Here is a 25093-nt window from a genome sequence, read left to right as displayed (position 1 = left end):
AATTGACCTACATTTTCTAAATCATGTGGATAGGCCTTGTCTTAATTTTTAACATGGGTAGCAGAAATTAATCTCTATCTGAGACAAAGTATTTTGAGAGCCTGTGAAAAACAAAAGGGGCTCAGACGTGGTTATGATGGTGTAACATCTGTTTGTCTTATTTCATGGAACTACCACCATATAGAGATGAGTTCACCTCAGCAACTGAGAGTGACTTCTGTCTCTATCACTTGCCTGCACTCTGAGTCCAGTTACCTACCTTCATAGTCCTTTTCATTCCAGTATCTGTAATAGTTTTTGATTCAGTTGGAATGTTGAAGACCTTAAGCCTGAGACCTTTGGGACAATCTGTCATAACAATCCCTGCTTATCCTACTCCAAGCACTCAACTTATGCTGTAATAATGCTTGTGTGACTTCAGCAACATGATCCAGGTTAGTCTTTGCCTCTCTTAGTATCTTTCCTTCTAGAGTTTTCTACCATTATGACATCAAGATATTGTTCCTCCTCTCCTCTATTATCAAACCCCTGTGGTTGAAAACTTGGACACAGGTCTTTCTAAAACAAAAATTAACTTTCAGAGGTAATGTTTAAATCCAGTACTGGTAGGAAAAAAGAAAACCAAAACATTATTGTCTGTCTGTCTGTCTGTCTGTCTCTCTCTCTCTCTCTCTCTCTCCCTCTCTCTTCAGAGCTGTAACTACAGCCCTGCCTTTTCACAGCTAATGTAACCTCTACAGGAGCTCCAGTTAGGTGAATGGATGATTCCCATTTTTCTAGAGATAACTAATCTTTAATTTTTACTTTTAAACAAAATGCTAGAACAAAGATTTCAAAACTTAAAAGTCCCTGAGAATAAAAGCTTTAGCAAGCAACATTTTCAGGTAGAACTCTGCCCACATAATATATTTATCATTTCCCCACCTACCACTTTCAACTTGAATATGTCTGTATAGGCAGCCTTAGGGTTACCTTCAAATAGTGAATGATTGGATCACAAGTCACTTGCCAGTGCCCCACAGACAGAAAACCCACTGGCAGTGCATGGGTATTTTGTCTGTGAAATCTCCTGAACTATTTGATGTGGTTGTGATATTCTATTGGTTTCAAGAGTAGCTACTTATAGAAATATAAGACATCACTGCAGGAGGAGAGTGTGAAGCTTCTAAGAGGATCTGTGTGACATTCAGACATGTTTAGTAAATCTTCTCTTGATTTAAGCATTGACACATTTTGGCTTGCAGGAATGCCAAAAGTTTAATTGTCTACTCCGAAGTATAAATGAGCACATGTTAATGTAGTAATTGAATATTGCATATCTCATATGTTTCCTTAATAACTTTAAGAATAAGGACAAGTGACTTCTTAGTCTGCTGAATTGTTCTGAGGCTGACACAAATTATAGAGCTTAAATTTATTAAGAATTGCCAAGTTTGAATTATTTTTATGGCACTCTTGCCACAATTAACTAACTCTAGGCTGATCTTTAATATAAATGATAATATAAATGATAATTTCCGCTGTCTAAGGAAAGAGTTGGAGCTAGTGCTAGTAAATGCACATCTTCTTTAATACCGTTTTAATTTAAAGATAATGTTAATTAAAAGTTGTATTAATAAAACTGTTTCTAATTTGTCATAATTGTTGTTTTATGAGTTTCAAAAAAAATCAGTGAACTGTTTTAACAACTAATTTATTGTCTACCTAGCTTTTAAACTCTATTCACATGTACTTTGTTTTGAGATAACCAAGTAATGTCTCATTTATTATGCATTTTCCATCAGTTATCCTTTAGTTTAAAATAACTGGCAAATGGAAAATGCCAACGTCAGTAAGATGACGTAAGAATTATCTCATTTTGAAAATGTTACTCATTTTTAGAAACAAAATTATTCTATTCTTCCATTTTGAAAGTTGTAGCTCATTGACTTATTAGGGCCTAATATTTTAGACCAAAAGGAATTGTCAAGAATAGCAGTGCCTTCAAATATTGTATTTTCTTAATTTGGAAACTTAGATGATCATGGAAAGTAAATTAATTCTGGCTTGAAGCTGATTTTTAAAATACATACATGTATTCTCTAATAATGTTGACATAATGAAACATATTGACCTTAATTATTCAGTTCAATTTATTCTAAATGTTTTCCGTGCCTTAAGGCTTTCCTAGAAAAATTCCTGTGATTACATTCTACCCTTGATTTGTGTCCTTGAATTTCTTTACCCCTCCCTTATTTAGAAGTGGTTCTCAATGGGGAAAGAAGTGTATCTGGGTCTCAGGAAACAATGGGTAATACCTGAACACATTTTAGATTATTACAAGATGGATAGTTATTATTTGTAGCTAGTAGATAGAGATTAGGGTATGCTGCTGAATATTGTACAATGCACAGAATAACCCTCAGGAAAAAATATTTGGTCCAAAATGCTGATAGTGTTGACCTTGAGAAATTGTACTAAAATATTAGTCTCTACCTGCAAAACATGTCCTTAAATACTGAACAGAACATTTCCTTTCACAGCACTTCCAGCAGCTTTGACATTGGTGAAAGCTATTTCAAGTAAAGGTGTTTAAGTCTAGCATTTAGTCAAGTCATTCATTAAGTTAACAAGTCAATCAACCACAAGTCACAAATCAATGATAAAATAAGCTTCATTAGCTCTACCATTTTCTCCCAGGAACAGTCTGCTAAATCATGCAAGTAGAGATAGTACCATGTATGTGTGGGTATTTTAAAAAAATGCCAATAATGTACAATTTTGTTAAATAATGAAAATTCTGAACACTGTTTCTTTATTATTCTCAAGAATTATATTACTCTGAAATTTATATATGGGTTTTACAGAATGGTTATGTCCATTAAAAAATAGTTAGAGCATTGAGATACCAAATATTGCTTAATTCAACATTCTTCTCATCATTGTAAGTTTTTGAAAATAATATTCAATGCATGACCTGAGTTGTCTAACTAACATCTACCATTCTATATTGTTATACCATACATCTGTCAATATATACTTCCATCATTATGTATCTGTATTGATACGAAAAGCCAGTATGACTCAAGAACTTCATAACTCAAACCAGAAGTTAATATGTGCCATTCTCACTGGTGTAAGATGGTATCTCATGGTAGTTTTGATTTGCATTTCCCTGATTACAAGTGATGTTGAACATTTTTTCATATGTCTGTTGGCCATTTGCATTTCCTCTTTAGAGAAGTTTCTTTTTAGCTCTTCTGCCCATTTTTTGACTGGATTATTTACTTTGTTTTTGTTGAGTCTTATCAGCTCTTCATAGATTTTTGTGATCAGGCCTTTATCATTAGTGTTGTGTACAAAAATTTTCTCCCAGTCAGTGGGGTTTCTCTTTGTTTTGGTTGTTGTCTCTTTTGCTGTACAGGAGCTCTTTAATTTCATGTAGTCCCACCAGTTTATCTTTGCCTTCACTTATTAAAAAAACTAGCAACAACAAATGTTGGCAAAGATGTTTAAAAAAAGGAACTCTCCAACACTGCTGGTGAGAGTACAAAATGGTCCAACCACTATGGAAAGCTGTGTGGAGTTTCCTCAGCCTACTAAAGAGAGCTTCCATATGATCCAGCAATTCCACTCCTATGTATTTACCCAAAGGGCACAGAAACATTAATTAAAAAGGGCACCTACACCTGTATGTTTATAGCAACACTATTTACAATAGCTAAGCTATGGAAACAACCTAAATGTCCCAAAATTGATGACTGGATCAAGAAGATGTGGTATATATACACAATGGAATGTTACTCAGCAATCAAAAAAGATAAACTCATGCCATTTGCAGCAACATGGATGGAGCTGGAAGGGATCATGCTCAGCAAAATAAGCCCAAAAGAAAAAGAAAAATACTGGATGGTTTCACTCATAGCAGGAATTTAGAAAACCTAAATAAGGGACCAGGAAAAAAGACTAATTATAATAAAGAAAAATCAAAATCAACAAGCAACTATAAACCAGAGACACACTATGGTTGGGGGGTAGGGGAGGAGAGAAGGGATTAGGGTCAAAATAAGTGGGGATGGGAATTGTATGGGGAGTATAACTGATATGAAAATACATACATTGTGCAAAAATGAAAAAATGATGTAAGAATTATATAAAATCCAAAATTTAAACTTAAAAAAAAATCCAAAACCAGAATTTAATAATGGTAGTTTAACAATTAAAGCTTAAATGTATCTTCTGTGTTATAACTAAAACCTAAAATAGTAGTATAGGTAAAAATTGAATTGTTTTGAGTCCTAAGACTAGAATTATAAGAATATCGCTTACATTTCTGTTGATATAGAAATGGCTTGCAACTTCACAAATTTGTTATTTGTGAAAGTTGTACAGGGCACAGCATTCAAATTCTATACTTGAAGTAGAATGTCAAGCACCTTTGACAGATGTTGCATAAAAAGATAAACTGAGGCATATTTAATATTTTAAATTCCTAAACCAGCTGCAAGCACTCCTTGGACAGATACTCAGACAAGAAGATCATCAGGCAAAGCTAGAATATTATTTTTAGCTATATAACATAAGGCTGCCTTAATTGGGAAAGCTGGGTTAGCTGTGTGTGATTGGTTGGTCTTTATATTCATTGTCTCAGATTCAAGTTACTTTGATACTGCCTTAGGTTTGGGTTTGCTTAATTAGGTTACCAAGTTAGTAAATCCTCCCCAGTCTAGTGACCTCCTACTTTCATTATTTCAACACTGTAAGAAATGTTATTTTAAACATTTTTTATTGGATTAATACTTGCTTACATGGTTGTTCCCATAATAGAGATTTATTATCTACCCTTCAGTCATTGTTGCCATAGTGTGTCCACCACCAAAAAACCCATAGTCTACCACCATGACACCTTGTGCTTCCTCCCTTCTTTGTTCTCACCCTCCTCTTTTCCCTCCTCTTCCCTCTCCCCCTCTGGTGGTCCCCATTGTACAGTTAGGTTTCAAGAGTTAGTTTATTTTTATTTTTTTAAGATTATTTATGCATACAAGAGCTGAGGTACAGGCCGGAGGTATAGGGGTGAGAGGATTCACCAGAGACAGAGCGGGGAACAGAACAGACAGACTGACTGAAATACACTGCTGAGGGGAGCAGTGGGCGAGTCAGGAGAGGTCTGCTGCACCATGTGGGTATCTCCCTGGCCAGGGATCAGACTCTTGCTGCAAAGGCTGTGGACAGCTTCATAGGTTGTGTCTCAACCCCTTGTGCCACCAGAAAGGCCCTATTTTTATTTTTTAAATTTTATTTATTTTAATTGAGGTAATATTTGGATACTTCCATCAGGTATCACCACCATAGTGCACCCACCACCAAATCATCCATATTCCACTGCCATAGTCCATTGTGCTTCCTTCCCCCTTTGTTCTTATCCCTCATGCAGTCCTTCTCCCCCTGGTATTTCATTTCTGTAGTCTGCTATTGAGAGGTAGTTTTTAAGCTTGTCTTTATCTGACTTTTAGTTTAGTTACTTTTTATTAAGATCTATACCAGATGGTGCCAAGGGTTAGGTTTTTAGTATGCCTTTATCTGACCTTTTGTTTTTGTATATTAATATTTAAGTGATACCATCCAGGATTTGATAACATCCTTTCTCCTTCTGGCTGACTCTGGTTAGTATTATCCCTTCCAGCTCCATCCATGTTGCTATGAATGGCATGAGTTTATCTTTTTTGATACCTGAATGGTATTTCATTGTGTATCTATACCACATCTTCTTAATCCATTCATCTGTTTTTGGGTATTTAGACTGTTTCCATATCCTGGATATTGTAAACAGATGCAATAAACATGGGAGTACAAGTTTCCTTTTATAGTAGAGTTTTTGTGTTCTTTGAGTATATATCAAGGAGTGGAATTGCTGGGTCATCTGGCAGATCCATTTGTGACTACCCTTCCAGATCTCAAACTACAATAATAATGATGACAACAACTTTTTAATAAATTTAATAAATAATAATTAAAACAGCATGTTACTAGAATAAAAAGAGACACACAGACTAATGGGATAGAATAGACATCCCATAGAAAAATATAACTATATAGACAGTTAATCCACAACTATATAGACAGTTAATCTATGAAAAGGAGCCAAGAATATACACTGGAGAAGGAAAGTCTCTTCAACAAGTGGTGGGAAATCTGGACAGTCACATGCAAAAGAATGAAACTGGATCACTGTCTCAAACTATTCATAAAAATCACTTCAAATGGGTAAAAGATTTGGACATAAGACTTGGAACCATAAAATACATAGAAGAAAACATAGGCAGGCTATGTCATGTCCCAAAAACAACTGGGACTATATCAAACTAAAAAGTTTTTGTGTAGAGAAAGAGACAGTGACCAAAACAAAGAGACACCCTACTGAATGGGCGAAAATATTTGCACGCCATATATCTGACAAGGAGTTAATATCAAAAATTTACAAAGAACTCATTCACCTCCTCAAAAAGAAAACAGATAACTGAATTAAATGGGCTTAAGAACTAGACAGGCACTTCTCCAATGATAACATATAAATGGCCAACAAACCCATGAAAAAGTGTTCATCATCACTTATCATCTGAGAACTGCAATTCAAAACCACAATGAGATACCATCTCATACCTGTGAGAGTGGCCCATATCAAAAAGACTAGAAATAATAAATGCTGACTGAGCTGCGGAGAAAAGGGAACACTGCTTTGCTGTTGGTGGGAATATGGACCGGTCCAATCCCAAGAAATACTGTATATTTTTAAGTATCATTTTAATACATGTTTTAAAATGTGTACATTTTTCACTTTAGAAAGAAAACACCTTGAAATTTGGGTACATAGCTTATTTATTTTCACTCTCTTTTATACATTGCTAAGAAAACAGTAGACACTCAGTAAATAATTCATCATAGAATAACATAATCTTGTCTTTCCTAATCAATCTTAGAATCAGTGAGCTGCGTTTGCAAAATATGTGCTGTAAAAAGAATTATAGAACTTGAGAATAAAAATAAGAATTTTCCCCAAGTATTCTAATTTTGCCATTAGTTCAGTTGTTTGATTTAAAGAAAAAGCATGATGGAAGGGCTGGTATCCACCAGCGTTCCATCAGTGTGCCTGCCTTTATTTAGTTCTGTTTGTGTCTGAATCCTCCCCAGGACCTAGAAATGCAGTCAGTCTTTCTTGGAAGCATTTCAGCATTCTCCATTGTCCCCCTGTAGGAGATCTCAGCCCACACAAACTCCTTGTCAGAGAGGAGATGCCCAGAGGTTACAGCTCCCACACTTCTCTTGACTCAGAGTGAGTTTATTGCCTAATTTAGCACTGCAGATTAGTCATTGTCCATACAACTTTAGTTTAATGGTGTAAAAGTGAAACCTGGTTAGGACTGAATCTATCTCCAGCACTGATGCAGACTTAAGAGTTCCTACTTGTGTGTCCATGCAGTCTTAGGGGCAGCTTATCTAGGACTGCTTGTAGCATGTCAAAATAGAAGCCAAGAGTGTAGATTCTGAAGTCCATTTTGAAGCCTCGTTATAATACTGGCTTCACCATATATTAGCTGTATAATCTCCACAAATTTATTTAAAAATACACATCTCTCAAGTGAAAATTATAACAGTGTCTATAGCATGTGTTTCAACAAAACAACAAAAAAATAGGTTAGAGGAGTGATGGGCTAAAGTAAGGATTAAATAGATTTTAGTTGTTTATTTTTTATGATAATTCCTATGAATTCTGATGTGTGATTATATACATAGCCTGCTGTACTTTGGCTGAACCCTACTGTAGCATATCTGAATGGAGCAAACAAGGCATTCCCTGGGATTCTAGCTACTGTACTGGGATATAGAGCATATGTCTCCCCAGTCCATGTCCTCTGTTCCCAGTGATGAACTGAAAAACCAGTCTATTCATAATAGGCAGTCAGGTTTTGCTTCCCCTCTGATTGGGGAACGCCACATTCTGAAATAAAGCATCACCTATAAATTTGAAATGTAATTCATGACCCCTAGAAATATATTTTAGTTAGCTTATGAAAGTTTCCAGGTCAACATGCTTTGACCTATTAATTCATATTCATTTTTGCCATTGGTTTTATTAAATATATTGAATTTAATAAGACTATATACAGATGTGAAAATCCAGGGTCCTGAATTTAAAAAAAATTAGGCTAAGGGCATACTCAATTATGGTATCTGAATAGCCCTAGAACTGTAGAAGCCCATCAAACTGTGGCAGACCTTTTTCCTTTCAATTTTTGGTGACCTTGACGTTTCCTTGGGGTTTTCTATTACTGCATTGGCCAATTCTAAATAAATTAGTGGTGGGAAATTTTTATTGAAAAATTTCAATTTTGACTATTTTTGTGGGTGGTAATTTATGGGAATAAAAATATGTAAAACAAGTGTCACTATGTTTGCCTATTTAGGGAGTGGTAGATATTTGTGTATGCTTGCAGATATCTATCTGTATATCTATATATCTAAGAAATCTGTTTCTAGTACAGAAACATTTTCTGATGGGGCATATTTTGTTGTAATAGCTAGATAGTTCTTATTTACATTCTAATCACCATTAAATCCATGGAGTGTAGGAATGTGATAAGCATTTAAATTCTTGTTGCCTTTGTTACTTATGTGGCTGCAGAATGGGATGAAATCTACTCTGTGCTGCAAAGGTATTTTGTTGGTTTGCTGTTGTCACTGCTAACTTTATGCTGTCTGCTTTAGAAAAGAGTGACAGGATCATTTGGGGACCTTGTAACATAAACGTGAATATCTCATTTCCATGAATAAATGTTATACTAATGCTGAAGTTGCTAAAACTGTTAAGTATAAAATCAACTTACAAGTTTTTTTGTTTTTCCCAATTATGCTTTACATAAGTACAAAATAAGGAGGATTTACAGATATGTTTAAGATTTTTTTTTTCAGTTGAAAACTTTCTTTGTTTAGAAATAAAGGGCTAATTTGTTAAGTCATGAATTCACTTATAAAAGATTGTAATCTGGGTAGAAGAAGTTTAATGTCCTCTTACCTAATTCACTTAAAAGTTACTCTAAATTGTTTCTTTGTTATTTTATATAATACATGAAAGAAGGATGGAGAGATTTTTAGTAGCCAGTAGAATAATATATGATGGATCCAATTTTGTCAGGGTTTGTAAGGAAGCAGGAGTACAAAATATTCCCTTGAATTATTTGATATTTATAACTTTTTTTTTGGCTATAATGCAGTTGATATGCAATTACTCTAACACTGTTAACACTTAAAATCATCTAATGCTGTCATTTAGACAAGATGAGGAAAATATTTAGCAAAATTATCCTATTAGTAAGATCATTTTGCTGCTTTGTATTTGAGCCTGGACTATAACACAAGCCCTTTAATGTTACTGCCAATGCAAGAAAACACGTGTGACTGAAAAACCTTGTGCAAGCCTGGGTAATGAACTAAGCAATGACAACCCATAAAACATGAATTATAAGACTTTTCTTGTTCAAGAAAAAGGTTGATAGTAAAAAATACACAATTATTGATATATACGCACAAGTTCACTTGGATATTATTTTATGGAGACATAAGTATTTAATTCTCAAAACCTTAGCAATTATCTGCTATTATCCTATTTCTGTTTTACATTATCAGGATCTTGAGTTCGGGCTGGTTAACTTACTTTTTACATATGCAGGTACACAAAGAAGGAGATTTTTTTGTTTTTTTTTTTTTTGCTCATTGATTCAGGGTCTACCCAATAAATATTTAGTATATGGAGAAACAGCTTCTACTGCTACATTAGAGTAGAGACCTATTTTCTTTTTACTCAATATCCATGTTCCTTTAAATATAATGTTTTCATTTGGAAAAAGTATCAATGTGGCAGAAAGAGGAAGAACATTGATTGCTGGTATTATTTAGGGCTCCATGCATTAACTGATAAGTAATATATGGTTGGGCTATTTCTGTCAAAACTGCCCTCTATAGTACTTCAAAGAGGAATGAACAATTGGACACTATCATATGATAATGAATATTACTATCAGGTGAATAACTCTAAAATTTTTTGCTTATGGGATCTATTATAAACTACTCTTTGTAGACAGGGAAAACCCATCAACGATGGCAATATGATGATAACTACCAGCATGTAATTTCTATATCTATGAGGACACTCTGCATAAATAGTAAACACTAGATTTTTAAACAGATATATGAACAATTGTATTGACAGTTTTATAATAGGAAGAAGTATCTTTTAGGTGTGCAATATAATGCTTCTAATTTATCTCTACAAAATTTTTTTTTTTCATTTCCTTACTTGTAGAAGATAAGCCTGAGATCTTTAATAAGAAGTTTGTCAGCATGGTTCATATACAAAGGGAGGTTAGGGATTAAAATACTTAAATTTATCAGTCAGCCTTCTGTAATTGATATATGATTGGCTATGTTTATGTAACCAGGAAAGTGATTTTTTTTAAAGTCACAGAGTATCTTATATCTTTCTATGTAGTCAGAACTTGTATTTATAATGGTAACTAAAATTAATATGTTGTAATTTATGATGAAATTAATACAATTCTGGTACCATCTTCTATCCTTATGATTTGCATGTATTGCAGAAAGAGAATAACCATAATTAGATTATCAAAAATTTATAAATGAACAAAATACATGTATATAATTAACAATATAATAGTTGACATGCTATAGTCAATATGTGGTTTAACTTTTATTTCTTTTCCTAATAGGAATATATTTTATATTTTTTTCTGATCTGATAGTCTGAATTTCCAATCACTTATTACCCCATCTATAAGTATTTTAAAAGGCACATAGAAACAGAGCCTCGATCTATTATTTTCAGTTTCTTTTAAAAATTTTCACTAAACCACTGTTGTATATTATACATAATACTTTGTCAGTCCTTTTTGTATGATTTCTTACATCACCTCAAAGTTTATGAAAACAACAGATATTGAAGATAAAGAATTATAAATGATTAAGCCAAGTTATCTCTTGGTAATGGAATTTCCAATGGATATTGCCAGCTTTGACTATGCTAGACAAAGTTATTCATATTAAATAAATAAATTGATGCCATTGCACATGAATTGAGTTCTGTTCAGAACTCTAACAATAAATATTTGTGAGACTTCTGAAAGTTTTTGTTTATCTTAACTTTAGTTTCTATATGTGTGTGTTTATACAAGTGCTATTTACATTTTGTGCACTGAAAAGTCAAATACATCAGAATATTATTAAACAAATTTAAAGAAAATATTATCAGTATTGCTTTATGAAAATTATTTTCAGTTTAGTACAATGTATACCTTTCTGTAGGTGAAATATACATATATAAAAACATACTTTAAAGCATCTAAATTATTTTCAATTATTCTGACTTTAGGTTTATAATTTTTTTAAACACTTGGGTTTCTTTTTTTTTTTTAAAGATTTATTTATTTTTATACAAGAACTGGGGTATAGGCAAGAGGCACAGGAGAGTGAGAGGATTCACCAGAGACAAAACAGGGAGCAGAATAAGCAGACAGACCAAAATACACTGCTGAGGGGAGCAGTGCACGCAACATGAGCGGTCTGCCGTGCCATGTGGGTTTCTCCCTGGCTGGCTGGGAGTCGAACCCACGCTACAGAGGCTGCAGACAGCTTCACAGCGCTGCGCTCAACCCGCTGCGCCACCAGGGAGGCCCGAGGTTTATAATTTTAATTTGATTCTTGTTTATAAATTATATTTGCTGTTGAAATTCCTCATCTTGTGATTTTCTTTTTACAAAATAACTGCAGTTATTTTGAAGTCTGTGTCTGGTAATTCTAATATTGACTCTTTTGTGAGTTATTTTATGTTGTTTGTTTTTGTTTTTTGTATTTTTTTCAAACAAGCTAAGCAGTTACCTTTCCCAAATTATTATCATTTTGTTTTCTCTATTGTATTCTCTTTCATCCTTCATTTTTGCTTAGTTCACTCCTATACATTTCTTTTGGTCTCACAAACTTAGATAATTTATTCATTCCACACATGTGTAAGAACATTTTAGTTGCAAGACCAATTAACATTATTTTTAAAGATTTCTTTCCCTATTCAACAAAAAAAAAGCTCCCATTGTTCTATTTCATAGTATCTCATTTTTATTAACATTACTACAATATAAATTATGTATTCTTGTTTGTTTAATATTTTATTATTTATTTATTTAATATTCAATTTTGCTGATTTCTAACCCACATTGAAATTATAGAATATCACATTGTCACTTTGTAATTATTCATTAGTATCCAATCACAGATTATTATTTAATTCAATAAGGTAGTTCACTAATTAATAAAATGAGACAAAAAGTTTCCATTTTAAGTGTATAATTTAATACACCTTTTCTGTGACTATACTACTAAGTTGAACATTATGTTAATTAATATACACATTGACATTAATGGTTTGAGTGTTGACATCAAGACTCCTAAATTCAGCTAAATGAGCTACTGCTATATCATGATGAATAAATTGAAAATGGAGAAAAGTTCATTTATTTTGAAAAAGATGATTCAAGATCCCTCTTCATGTTGAGTGAATTATAATTAAAATGTGTCTTAAGTAAATTATTTTTCAGCATGTGTGTGTGTATGTGTGTAGGAGAGAGCAGGCATAGCTTAATTTTGTTTTGTTTGTACCATTTAAGAGTAAAGTTAGGAGGTTTAGGAATATTTTATAATTTATAGTAGGAAGAATTTTACATATTGAGGACTTAGAAACATATATACCATGATGTCTTTTTTTTAAAAAAGGTTAACAAAAGGTTTCTTTACAAGGGAAGGGAAAGGAGGAAATGTACAACTCACGGAGAAAAGAGGGAGATAAATTCTTAAACTTGTGTCCTACCCCTTCTGCTAACCTGGAATCCCAAGTGACCCACTGAGACCAAATCTGCCTGGCCAAGAGCAGAGCCCGACCCCACTAACATGACTAGTTTTTATTTACAAACAGAGAAAATGGCTGCTTAACTCCACCCTTAGGTCCTCACATCTTCCCTTTGGGGATCCTGGGATTTGTATTTCCTGGTGTCTTGATGGAATGGGGGTGGCAGCCACAAAGCCTGTATGGAATTAGCTCAGGACATCCTTTCCCCCTAACAATTTCCCCCTTTCACTTTTTGCCACCATTTCCATGGTGTTGAAGATCAAATGTATGGATGCTGGGGTACAGTCTCAGATGAAAATTTTTCTCAGGGTTCCCATTGGAAAGCAAACCAGTCTCTCCAGGTATTGTCCATTGTGGAAAGCAAAAGTCCTCTATTCCTGGGAAATAGTTTATCAGTCCAAGCCAAAAAAAAAAAAAAAAAAAAAAAAAAACATCTGGAGGCATTAGCCAAAACAAAACAGCAAAGATATCAAATCACAGGAAAAATATTAAAATTGATTCAACTTATGCAAAAACAGGTTCTCTCAACCTTGACCCCAAATTGTTTCAACAGCATAGCAAAAGTTTGCAAACCAAATCTACTTTTAAACCATATTACATATTTTTGCATAAAATCACAGGGCAGAATAACTAAATAACAATTTTAGCTGGCCTTGCTGGAATACTCCATAAAGGATCAGCGCAAACTCTTGACATCCGGTCCATGTAGGCTTCAGGTACCATGAGGTCTTGATGTCAGGGTTTACTGAGAGTGAAAGAAGGTTTCCAAGACATTACATTTTATTGTTAATTTATCTTAACTTTTTTGTTGTTGTTATACTTTTGAAGAGATACACAAACTTTTTCCTTCTCCTTTGCACTCCATATATTATTTGGAAGTTTTTCCTAACACGATTTCAGGTGTACAATACATGGCTTATATGTAAATCACCCAGTGAGTCTCAATCCTATGGATACAGAAAATTATTCAAGGGTGGGAAAAAAAGGACTGCACTAAAACCACTGCATACAATGAAACATCTATTGGTTGTTGAGTCTTAATATACACAGGGCTGAAGCTGTCTTGAAACCAGGATTAGAATGGGAATAAAACATTGAGAGTTAGGTTGAGAAACAGATTAAAAGAAACTGGATGCCAATGATAAATTTATTCTCTAGAGTAAGAAAGTTTCATTTTTACGGACCAAATGAATTTTCCATTTTCTTTTATTCAATTTCAGTTGAAATTTTTTTTTTAAGATTTATTTATTTATACAAGCACTAGGGTATAGTCAGAAGCACGGGAGGGTGAGAGAATTCACCAGAGCCAGAGCGGAGAGCAGAACAGGCAGACTGAAGAAGTACACTGCTGAGGGGAGCAGTGGGTGAGGCAGGAGAGGTCTGCGTGCCATGTGGGTCCCTCCACTGGCGGCCGGGGATTTATCCCTTACTGCAGAGGCTGTGGGCAGCTTTGCAACCCAGCGCTCAACCGCTGTGCCACTGGGGAGGCCCTCAGTTGAATTTCTTCCACTTGTAACTTTAAATATCTCAAATGACAAAGCATTTAATTTTTAATTTGAGAAAACAGATACTGTTTTAGAAAGAAAAAAGTGTTGATGATTTTAAGGTAACATTGAATGTGATAATAGTAATTGAATGATTACTTGACTCATTGGTATGTTTATCCAACTGATTGATTAATTTGACTGACTGATTCATCCATTCATTTTTAACCATTTTATGGAGTATCTCAAATGTGGCAGTATTGTGCTAGGTGCAAAATGTTGGTGTACTGAAAAATACTCACGTTACTACCAAAATCATTATCACTTAAAAAAAAATAAAGTATGTTTTGAAGGTAAGCAGAAATATGCCTCTTTGGCTTAAGGATTTTTTAAACTGGTTATTTTTAAGAAACAGCAGACATAGGAAATGTTCTGAAAACTGTAGAAGTTATTCTTTTATAAGATACATTTGCATTTTTAAGAGAAATCTCTATTTGTAAGTGTGCCTTGCTCTCTCTACCAGAAAGAGATGAATGTTCAGATTTTTAGAAACTTATCAGTGGAGAAGATAATGACTTAAATCTGAGTATCAATCATACCCCTCATTTATTGTGCTTTGCCTGATATAACTTCTCAAAACTGGCTCCCCAAGGCCCTTATATCTTCTTTTGTCTTTAACTGAAGATGGCATTTAAGGTGATTACTTAGGCAGTTTTTCCTGGTTAGCTTTGCTGGACATGTGGTATGAATCCAGGAGTCACACATACATGTTATTAAACTTCTGTTTTTTTTTTTTTTTAAGATTTATTTATTTATGCACACAAGAGCTGAGGTACAGTTCAGAGATGTGGGGAGTGAGAGGTACACTCTGGTACACTCTGGGGAGTGTACCAGAGACACAGTGGGGAACAGAACAGGCAGATTGAAGTACACTGCTGAGGGGAGCAGCAGGTGAGACGGGAGAGGTCTGCTGCGCCATGTGGGTTTCTCCTTGGCCAGCTGGGGATCAAATTCTTGCTGCAGAGGCTGAGGATTGCTTCATAGTGCAGTGCTTAACCCCTAACGTCACCAGAGAGGCCCTAACTTCTGTTTTTTTCCTGTTAATCAATCTTTTTGTTATAGAGGGGTCTAAGCCAAGAACCTAGAAGAGTTGAAGGAAAATTATTTTTCCATCCTAATGTTTAAATGACCTGCATCTTGCAGGAATGTCTTATAAGGTACAAATAACAGGCAAGCATGGAAGGGGCCGAAAAGGAAATGAACCTCATGTTGCTCACATTCATGTTTTACTTCCCTTCCCCTCCCCCTCACTGTTTAGTCGAACTTGACAAGTGACTTTCCAAATATTTTTCCAGGTTGAATATTGTCTGGTATCTTTGTGTACAATGATAAGACAAAGGAGAGTAATATATGTTGGAATTTTGCTTGTCAATGTCATGAGTTTCAGTGTAGGCCCAGTTGCTGATGGGCCTTCAGCTACTAGGAAAAGAAGGGAAGTATAGTCAGCCTTTCTCATTCTACCTGATCTCTTCCCATACTAACTGTGCTTTCTGACTTTGCCTGGAAACTTCTTGGGCCACTAGTCTAAAAATGTTTAAGGTCTCCAAGCCTAGCAGATTTCAAAGGTATTTGCCTTTTTCATGGACACATCAATACATCCTTAATTTCCCAACTAGGAATAATGGCTCAATTTCCTATGACAAGGATATCACATTTTTTCTTCATCTGTTTGGTGCCTACTAAATTTGATTGGTGTCTATTTATTTGTTTGCCTGTTTGGGTAGTGCACTTTCAGAGACCTTTTTTTGTTGGAATTCTCATGGAATTTAAAGTTTCTGCAAGCTGAATTACTCTCCCACATAGCCTTTCTCTCTACCATGGAAAACATTTGCACATACTTCTATCTAGACAAACTCAGAACGTGAACGTGTATCCCAGCACACCTTTAACTCTTCTTTGCTCTGCCAGTTCCATCTCTTATCTTCTGGATTTCTTAGTCATCAGTCAAATAATATCCCATGATGGTAGGCTCTTGCTGAAAAGACACATCAGACTCTTCAAGTACCTACAGAAATTCCTTTTACTACAATTAAGGTAAAGAGCTGATATACTCCTTCCTTTCCTGTTGGTGGAACTGTGTGTGTGTGTGCGTGTGTCTCTGTGTGTGTGTGTGTGTGTGTGTGTGTGTGTGGTATGAAAGTAATACCATTTAAGCCCTTTCCAAGGAAATCTTCCACACAACATCCTTTGCTGCTCTTAAACTCTTGAATTCCATGTCTTCATAGTGGGTTCAAGATACAATTGACTTTTGACAACATTCTTTATAAATTCTGCATATGATCTGGTACTAGTTTGTAATATGTATCTATTAGATTTCAGCCCTTCAAACAAAATCTTTATTTTAACTGGTTACTACATAATAAATGTGAGCAACATCATAGAAAATTTCCAGTCCATATATAGTAAGTATGTATATGTATACAAATACACATATGCATATATACTTACATCCCAAGTGCCATATATTCATATTTGAAAAATCAGAAAATATGAACAAAAAAAATTATAAATGATGAAATGAGATATAGCCAGAATCCATTTCCCAGGAAAATTGAGTGTGTATATTTTCTTTTTCTCTCCTATAAATATAAATGGGGGTAAAATATAAATAAAAATGTATGCAGAAGTAAACTCTTTCATCATCTTGTACTTGTGTTATTTGCCCCTACCCTCCTTATTTCCAAACTCAGTCAGTTTCATTTCTTTATATAGTATGGTCATCATGCCCTTTCAACAAATACAAACCATTTTAATTTTATTGGCAGAATGTATTCTGTTTCGTGAATTCAATATTTTTCGTTAACTACTCTATCATTGAATATTTGTGTGGGGTTTTTGTTCCTATATAAATTGCACTATTATGAGTGAATTATATATGTATCATTTATATTTATTGATTTCCTTAGAAAGGTATATCCCTTTCATTAACCAAATACTATTGCCTCTTTTGGTGTGCATTTGCATTTTAATAGGTTTTAAGCCTTAAGTCAAAGACATTCATTTTTAAAATAGATATCTGTGTATCAGTTAATGGGAAAATGATATATTTGGGTAACATGTTATTCCTTTCTGTTTCTTGAAAAATCCTAGTAATTAGACAATTGTCTGTGACTGACTACTTGTAAATCCAAGTCAAATTGTATGTTATTCACATGATAAATCCCCCTTATTAATATTTTGGCAGATAATCTAAAACCAAGGAATAGTTCCAATGATCCACAGCTATTTTAGATGCTTATATAAAATTCATTTAAACCTCTCACACCTGCTAAATTAGGTTAGCAATCTTATCCAGCAGTCTTTCTCTGTAGTGCATTGGTTCATTCTTCTGAATTACTGCAAACTTGTTATCCTCCAGAGAATTATAAAATAAATAAAAATGAGAAACAAAATGGAGGGAATGTATTATATTATTTCTTTCCAAGTTCAGTACAAGTTCAAGGAAAATATGTATGATTTTAAAAATATATATCTCAGGTATTTCATCCCTCATAATTCTAAGAATATCTTGTAAACTTTAGAGAAATGCAATAATGGCATAGAACTCACATGCTTTTTGTTGTTGTTGTTGCAAATGCATATTATAGTAAGTAAGTTGCATAAGTCACTTTATAAAGATGAATTTAAAGGAAAGTGATTGTACTAAAGATGTCAAGCTGGACGTCTACTCTTATCTGACACTTAGTTACCTTCATGCTTGCTATAACTGCTTTAATACTAAAAACACACTTTAAGAAAGAAGTAGCCTAGACTGACAATAAAATGCACAAAATTACAGAATGCCTTTTTATATCAAGGGTTGGAATTTTAATAATAAGACCTCAAATTTTTAAATGTATCTACATTTAAGTAAGATTTCTTTTCTAATGTGGTTTCCTTAAAAATATAAATAAAACCAACAACAGTAAAAATAATACTCATTCTGTGCTGAAAAAGGTTAATAAATCCCCTGTGATACAGGAAACAAAAAATTCTGGGCAAGGCAACTTTTAAAAACTACTAATTGCATAATATTTAGAGAAAAAGTATTTTACTTACTATTTGATACCACCAAATGGAACTCCTTGTCATAAACCTTTCATTATTTATATTATTGGAGAGGGGAAAAAAAGTGATCCTGTGCCTTTAATTTCCCTTTCTGAGAGAGGGAAGGCTGCACACCACTGACAGGCTCACTTGTTCCCGTCTTTAATGTGCAATCTGTTTTCTCCAGCGGAGGGCACTCAGTGTATCACAAACTCAAGCATTAGCACCAACAAGCTCTGAGCATCATCAGTCTCTGGAAAGCCTTCTGAATTAGACAAGGGCTGCCTCTCAGCACAGCTACAAAACACTTTAAACCTGACCAGCTAAATGGATAAACCTAGCCTGCATAGCTTTTAAACTGGGGTCTCATACAGCACAGGAGGCCTACTTGCTTCAAGAACTGAAAATCCAGAGGATGAATTGCTTTATCTGGGAATGGCAAAAGCCAGCACAATAAGGAATGCCAGGTATTCCGAAGATTTTCTTTTTTTTTCCTCTCATTTTTACAGAGAAGTTGGTTACCTTCGAGATGGGCTGTAGCTCTTTTGCACAGATTGACAATTACTGCTGATGGGTCTCTGGTGAATTACACAATGGTCCTTAGAGCCTAGAGGCCCTCCCCCTCCCCCCAACCGTTTCCTCCTCCCTGCCCCCCATCCCACCCCATGCTGAATTTTTTTCATATGTGTGAATATATATATATTTTTTGCCTGTCCTCTCCGGGGAAGTTTGTGCGGGGCTCCTAGCTCACATGCGGGATCAGAATGGTGTGAATGACAGCCGCACTGTGTCATGAAGGTGGTGGTGGTTTCAGCAAGAGAGACCAAATAAGAAGAAAGCTGAGAGAGCGGGGAAACGTTTTTGGATGACAAAGGATGGGTAAGTGAACTTTTGTTGTTTCCTTCTTAGCAAAGCTGATCCTCTGGGCTTCCTATGCTCATCGTGGCTAGCGCTGATAAAAGACGGGGAAACAGGCAAAAAGCAGCAGCCTCTGAGTTTGCCAGTTGACTCAATATAGTTGTTATTATATTTTTAGATCATTTTCCTTTTTGCAGTTTATTTATTTATTTTTTAATTCGCAAATGCATAGCGCAGACTTACACAGACTCCGGAGAAATACCTTTAAGACTGTCTCTACCGTATGCGTATCCACAGCTTGGGAATTGAACATGAAATAAATATTGTGTTTGCTTCTGTTTCTTGATAATATTAACCGTGCTTGTATTTCTGGTTGCTGTCAGGAAGATTGTTAACACTTTACTGCATGTGTATAGGGGTGGGGTTGTTACTTTATCAGAGGTCGCACAAGGGCTTGTTTTATCTTTGAAGCTGTATCCTGAATACAGCTTCCAAATTTCCAGCAGTCATTTGCCAGTCTTATTTTTTCAAGTGTGACTGGTTCCCCACTCCCCCACCCTCCCCCAACCTTTCTCTTGTCTGGGAGAGCTGGAATGTATTTCAATGAGTCTGTAACTGGCAAGAGGACGGAGAGCAAGATTAGGTTTCAAATTAAAAAAGAAAAAAAAAAAACTTGTTAAGTAAAAGAATTTTTTTGATTAGGAATTTGGCTGAGTTTGTCTTGGTTAAAAATATGAATATTTAAGAGAAAAAGAAACTTCTGCACATGGTAGTTTCTCTCGGTCCACCCCCCCCCACCTCAGCTAAGAAATAATAAATCTGTCGACAGAGGAAAGAAGTCCCTTATCATGCCATGACTAGGAAATGCAGCATAAGGTAGCAACTTTGCACGTTTTCTGAAGTTAATAGAAGTAGGGGAGAAAAATAAGTCTGAGAAATTTGAGCAGGTCTGGAGGAGGGGTGGGGAATAGTACTTTGCTCTTTCTCTCCTGGTTTCTCACCCAAATTCACAAAAGCAACTATGTTAAAATAAAAACAAAACAAATAGTACACGCAATATCTTTGCATTTTATGTTAATATTTAATAAGAATCTGAGAATCTTAACTTTGGAATGATCTGTAATATCAGTAGTCAGGGCTCCTAGCCAGTGTATCGCTGCTTAGGGGAATGAGGCTTAGGGGGCAGTTCTTCTTGAATATTGAGAGCATGTATGCCTACTAACACACTGAAAGTCCTTTTTACTCTTACTAGTCCTCATATCATGCTTCACTGGTTGCTCATACTAGCCCAATGTCATTTTTTTCAGAGCTCATATATTGTTATTCCATTATGCAATAATGATACAATTTCTAGCAGTGCAAACTTGGGTTACCTTGACAGCTTACTGAAGCTCCTTTGCCAGATCACAGCCTTGCTCAGCTAGGAAAGGCATACAAGTACAGGGTTTACTAAGTCACATTTTTGCCATTGCCACAAGACTTAGTAGTCTTTCTTTGGGTTCTGGAGTTCAGCACAGTGACTAGCCAAATGTTACTGTTATTAAAATGTCGGCAGTAAGTGATAAGACAGACTGTGCTTTCCAGTGTTGATATACATATGAACTCCTGAAACTCAGGAAGGCTTTTCTTAGTTCTAATGCACTGTGAAAATTTGAACATCAAGGATGAAAGAGTGAACCTAAATAGTAAACATGCAACAGTGGAGAAAATAAGTAAATGTTAAATACATTGTCTTAATCAAGTGACCCATTGCTTCACTAGATGAAGTGCCCCTGATATCGGTAGGCTGGTGGTGATTTGTATTAATAGCTTTACAATGTACATTTGTCTTTTTTTAATATTGTAGGTTTCCGTTTAATTACGCAGCTGAGAGGCATGCGTGTGGTGCTAGTGCTACTTCCTACATTGCTGCTTGTTATGCTTACGGGGGCTCAGAGAGCTTGCCCAAAGAACTGCAGATGTGATGGCAAAATTGTGTACTGTGAGTCTCATGCTTTCGCAGATATCCCCGAGAACATTTCTGGAGGGTCACAAGGCTTATCATTAAGGTTCAACAGCATTCAGAAACTCAAATCCAATCAGTTTGCCGGCCTTAACCAGCTTATATGGCTTTATCTTGACCATAATTACATTAGCTCAGTGGATGAAGATGCATTTCAAGGGATCCGTAGACTGAAAGAATTAATTCTAAGCTCCAACAAAATTACCTATCTGCACAATAAAACATTTCACCCAGTTCCCAATCTCCGCAACCTGGACCTCTCCTACAATAAGCTCCAGACATTGCAATCAGAACAATTTAAAGGCCTTCGAAAGCTCATCATCTTGCACTTGAGATCTAACTCCCTAAAGACTGTGCCAATAAGAGTGTTTCAAGACTGTCGAAATCTTGACTTTCTGGATTTGGGTTATAATCGTCTTCGAAGTTTGTCCCGAAATGCGTTTGCTGGCCTCCTGAAGTTAAAGGAGCTCCACTTGGAGCACAATCAGTTTTCCAAGATCAACTTCGCTCATTTTCCACGTCTCTTCAACCTCCGCTCAATTTACTTACAGTGGAACCGGATTCGCTCCATTAGTCAAGGTTTGACATGGACTTGGAGTTCCTTACACAACTTGGATTTATCAGGGAATGACATCCAAGGAATTGAGCCGGGCACATTTAAATGTCTGCCCAACTTACAAAAATTGAATTTGGATTCCAACAAGCTTACCAATATCTCACAAGAAACCGTCAATGCGTGGATATCATTAATATCCATCACCTTGTCTGGAAATATGTGGGAATGCAGTCGGAGCATTTGCCCTCTATTTTATTGGCTTAAGAATTTCAAAGGAAATAAGGAAAGCACCATGATATGTGCAGGACCTAAGCATATCCAGGGTGAAAAGGTTAGTGATGCAGTGGAAACATATAATATCTGCTCTGAAGTCCAGGTGGTCAACACAGAAAGATCACACCCAGTACCCCAAACTCCCCAGAAGCCTCTGATTATCCCTAAACCTACTATCTCCAAACCTGACCCCACCAAGCCTACCCTTGAAACACCAAGCCCTTCCCCAGGGTTTCAGATTCCTGGCACAGAGCAAGAATATGAGCATGTTTCATTTCACAAAATCATTGCAGGGAGTGTGGCTCTCTTTCTCTCGGTGGCCATGATCCTCTTGGTAATCTATGTATCTTGGAAACGCTATCCAGCCAGCATGAAACAACTTCAGCAACACTCTCTTATGAAGAGACGGCGGAAAAAGGCCAGAGAGTCTGAAAGACAAATGAATTCCCCTTTACAGGAGTATTATGTGGACTACAAGCCTACAAACTCTGAGACCATGGATATATCTGTTAATGGATCTGGGCCCTGCACATATACCATCTCTGGCTCCAGGGAATGCGAGGTATGAACCATGATCCTCCTAAAAGCATTTCTACTGCGGGGAAGGAGAGGTAAATGTTTGAAGCTCTAGAGGTGTCTCTAATCACTAGAAAGATTAATGACCCTTTTGCTTTTGGGTTTTGCTCAGTGTGAAAGGTTACTTAATTAAATTACAACCACCAGGAAATTGACTGCTTTTTTTTTTTTTTTTAATGGTTGAAACTTGAAGGAAGTTCGTTCAAGGATGAGATTAAGTTGGAATAAAGCACTATGTTAAAACATCTGGTTTTTAACAGTTTGTATACAGGGGTTGGACTTACAAACACACACAAAACTTTTCATTCTGAAATTTATGTCTGGTACTTGGTGTTTGACTTTTGTAATGGAGTAAGGGGGGGCAGCTTAATTTTAAAAAAAACTAAGTGATTTTACCAAAATTCCAGGAGGGAATGAAGATTTAAACCAAAGAGCAATTTACCCAAGGGTTGATTTTGTTGTAAATTTTTAGTTTTAATTAAAGCATGCAACAGGGATCTCACAGGGATAACTGTTTCTGTGTTACTTACCATTTAGTTATTATACCAGCATAGAGAATGTCAGAGACCTACTGTGTAATTGTATTAGGCTTTTAAAGATTCCTTCCTTCCTCTCTCTCTCTCTCCCTCCCTCCCTCCCTCCTCCCTCCCTCTCTCCCTCCCCCCTCCCTTTTTTTTTTTTTTTTTAATTACTGGACATAGATTACTTTTCAAGGTTTTCTTAAGTGCTGGCTATTTGTATGTAATCAGAATAAAACTTAAATTCCATGTTTGGACTTTGTCCCTGGTAACTGAAATCAGGTGATGTTGTGGATGATTTAGCAATACCATGATGACAGGCATAACAGGGACTGTTTGTTGTTGTTGCTGTCATCCTCAAAAGAAATAATGTGTACTTTTGTTAAATTTATCCAAAACTAAGTGATGCAAATAATTATAAATAAGAGGTTTGAGTTATGGGTATTTTCCCTTTTTGTAACATTAACCTTAAATGAAGGTAACTTATATTTTCATTTTCATGAGAATAAGTTTGGATCCAGTTTCAATTATTTGATTTAAATAGTACTTATAGGAAAATGCTTATGAATAGAGTTCCAATTTGTCAACAAGTAATACTGGATGCAAATTACTCTTTTCTTGGTAAAGTTTATTAAAAAAAAAAAAAACTGCAAAGGCCTTTTTCCTGGAATAAACTAATGAAGAGAGTTCTGGCACTATGTTATCATAGTAGCTGATTTTAGATGATTACTTTCAAAAGAAAGTTTTAATGCATATTTAATGACTTTTCCCTTTTTAATATTAGCTGTAACAGTTGGAAAATATAATTTGCTCTTAGATAATATATGCCCAAATCTTTCCATAGTCCTAAATGCAGACGCTAATGAAAATGTTTCAGATAAAGCACTGAATTTGAAATAATATCTAACTCAGTATAATTTGGAATATTGAGCTATTCTTCATGAAGTTCATTCTTTTTCCATTTTGTGTATGATTGAAAATAAGAGTAGTCCCAAATATTCCTAAAAGAAGCCTGTATAAGTAAATGACTTCAAAAATTAAAGAGAATAAAAGATTTTATATAAGTCTAACAAGGCTTGATGTTTTTATTGCAGGCCAACAACACAATATACATGAAGTAAAACTTCATGTAACACAATATACATATTAGTAAAACAAGCTCATTCATTTTTAGTCTAGATTCTTCTTATGTTTTGTGACCCTCTTAAAAAAAGCTAGTAATATTTTAAAAAAGGAAAATTCAGGTCATTCATTTATTTTCTGTTGACTTTATTGGTAGGATGGTGATTTTTATTTATGAGAACCACCAAGGAAGATTCTTAAATAGAATTTGAGAAGTGGTTCTGAAACTTTTCTAGATATCTTAAATTCGAGAGATTATTCCTTCTAAGACCTTAAACCTTACTATGATAGAAACAAAGTAAAAGAAGTTGTGGAAACATTTTATTTCATAAAAAAAAAACAATGAGTGCTTTGGTACTGTATATGGTGTGGAGAATGGAGTTTATGGTTGTGAAATTGCAGTACAGTTTGGTATGATGTTGTGTTATGGCACTAAACATGAAGGATTAAATTAAGTATCGTAATGAAGTTGTTGAGTTGACATATTAGCCTTCCTGAAGTAGATCAAACTCTCCATGCCCTAAAAAGTTGAAAATGATAGGCTCTACATTTAAGACCATTTACTCCCCTTGCATGCTTGAGAGATCCAATAAAGCCACAGTTAAATGAATATTAACTTGCTTTGAAACACAACCATACAGACATGAACATTGCAATCACCCCTTCTCCTTC

At 35.1% G+C, this 25093-nt stretch overlaps 1 protein-coding gene across 3 annotated transcripts; it reads left to right on the top strand.

Annotated features, from left to right (window-relative positions):
• Positions 1-395: 395 nt before the first annotated feature.
• Positions 396-23821, top strand: LRRTM4 (leucine rich repeat transmembrane neuronal 4). Of its 3 annotated transcripts, XM_037527715.2 has the most exons (4): positions 507-583; positions 18704-18983; positions 19245-19395; positions 21221-23821. In XM_037527715.2, exons 3-4 carry the CDS (start codon positions 19392-19394, stop codon positions 22771-22773), a joined length of 1557 nt encoding a protein of 518 aa, XP_037383612.1. In that variant the 5' UTR covers positions 507-583; positions 18704-18983; positions 19245-19391; the 3' UTR covers positions 22774-23821. The 3 variants fall into 3 exon arrangements, with proteins under 3 accessions (XP_037383611.1, XP_037383612.1, XP_054557750.1); XM_037527714.2 differs by lacking the exons at positions 507-583; positions 18704-18983 and adding an exon at positions 396-434; XM_054701775.1 differs by lacking the exon at positions 507-583 and adding an exon at positions 16511-16524 and having other exon boundaries at positions 18704-19395.
• Positions 23822-25093: the final 1272 nt, after the last annotated feature.

The sequence above is a fragment of the Talpa occidentalis genome, unplaced genomic scaffold (genome assembly GCF_014898055.3).
Source record: "Talpa occidentalis isolate TD23 unplaced genomic scaffold, MPIMG_talOcc4v2.1 talOcc4.5, whole genome shotgun sequence".
NCBI lineage: Eukaryota > Metazoa > Chordata > Mammalia > Eulipotyphla > Talpidae > Talpa > Talpa occidentalis.
The sequence above is the reverse complement of the archived record's forward strand: the minus strand, read 5'-3'. Positions and strand labels throughout refer to the sequence as shown.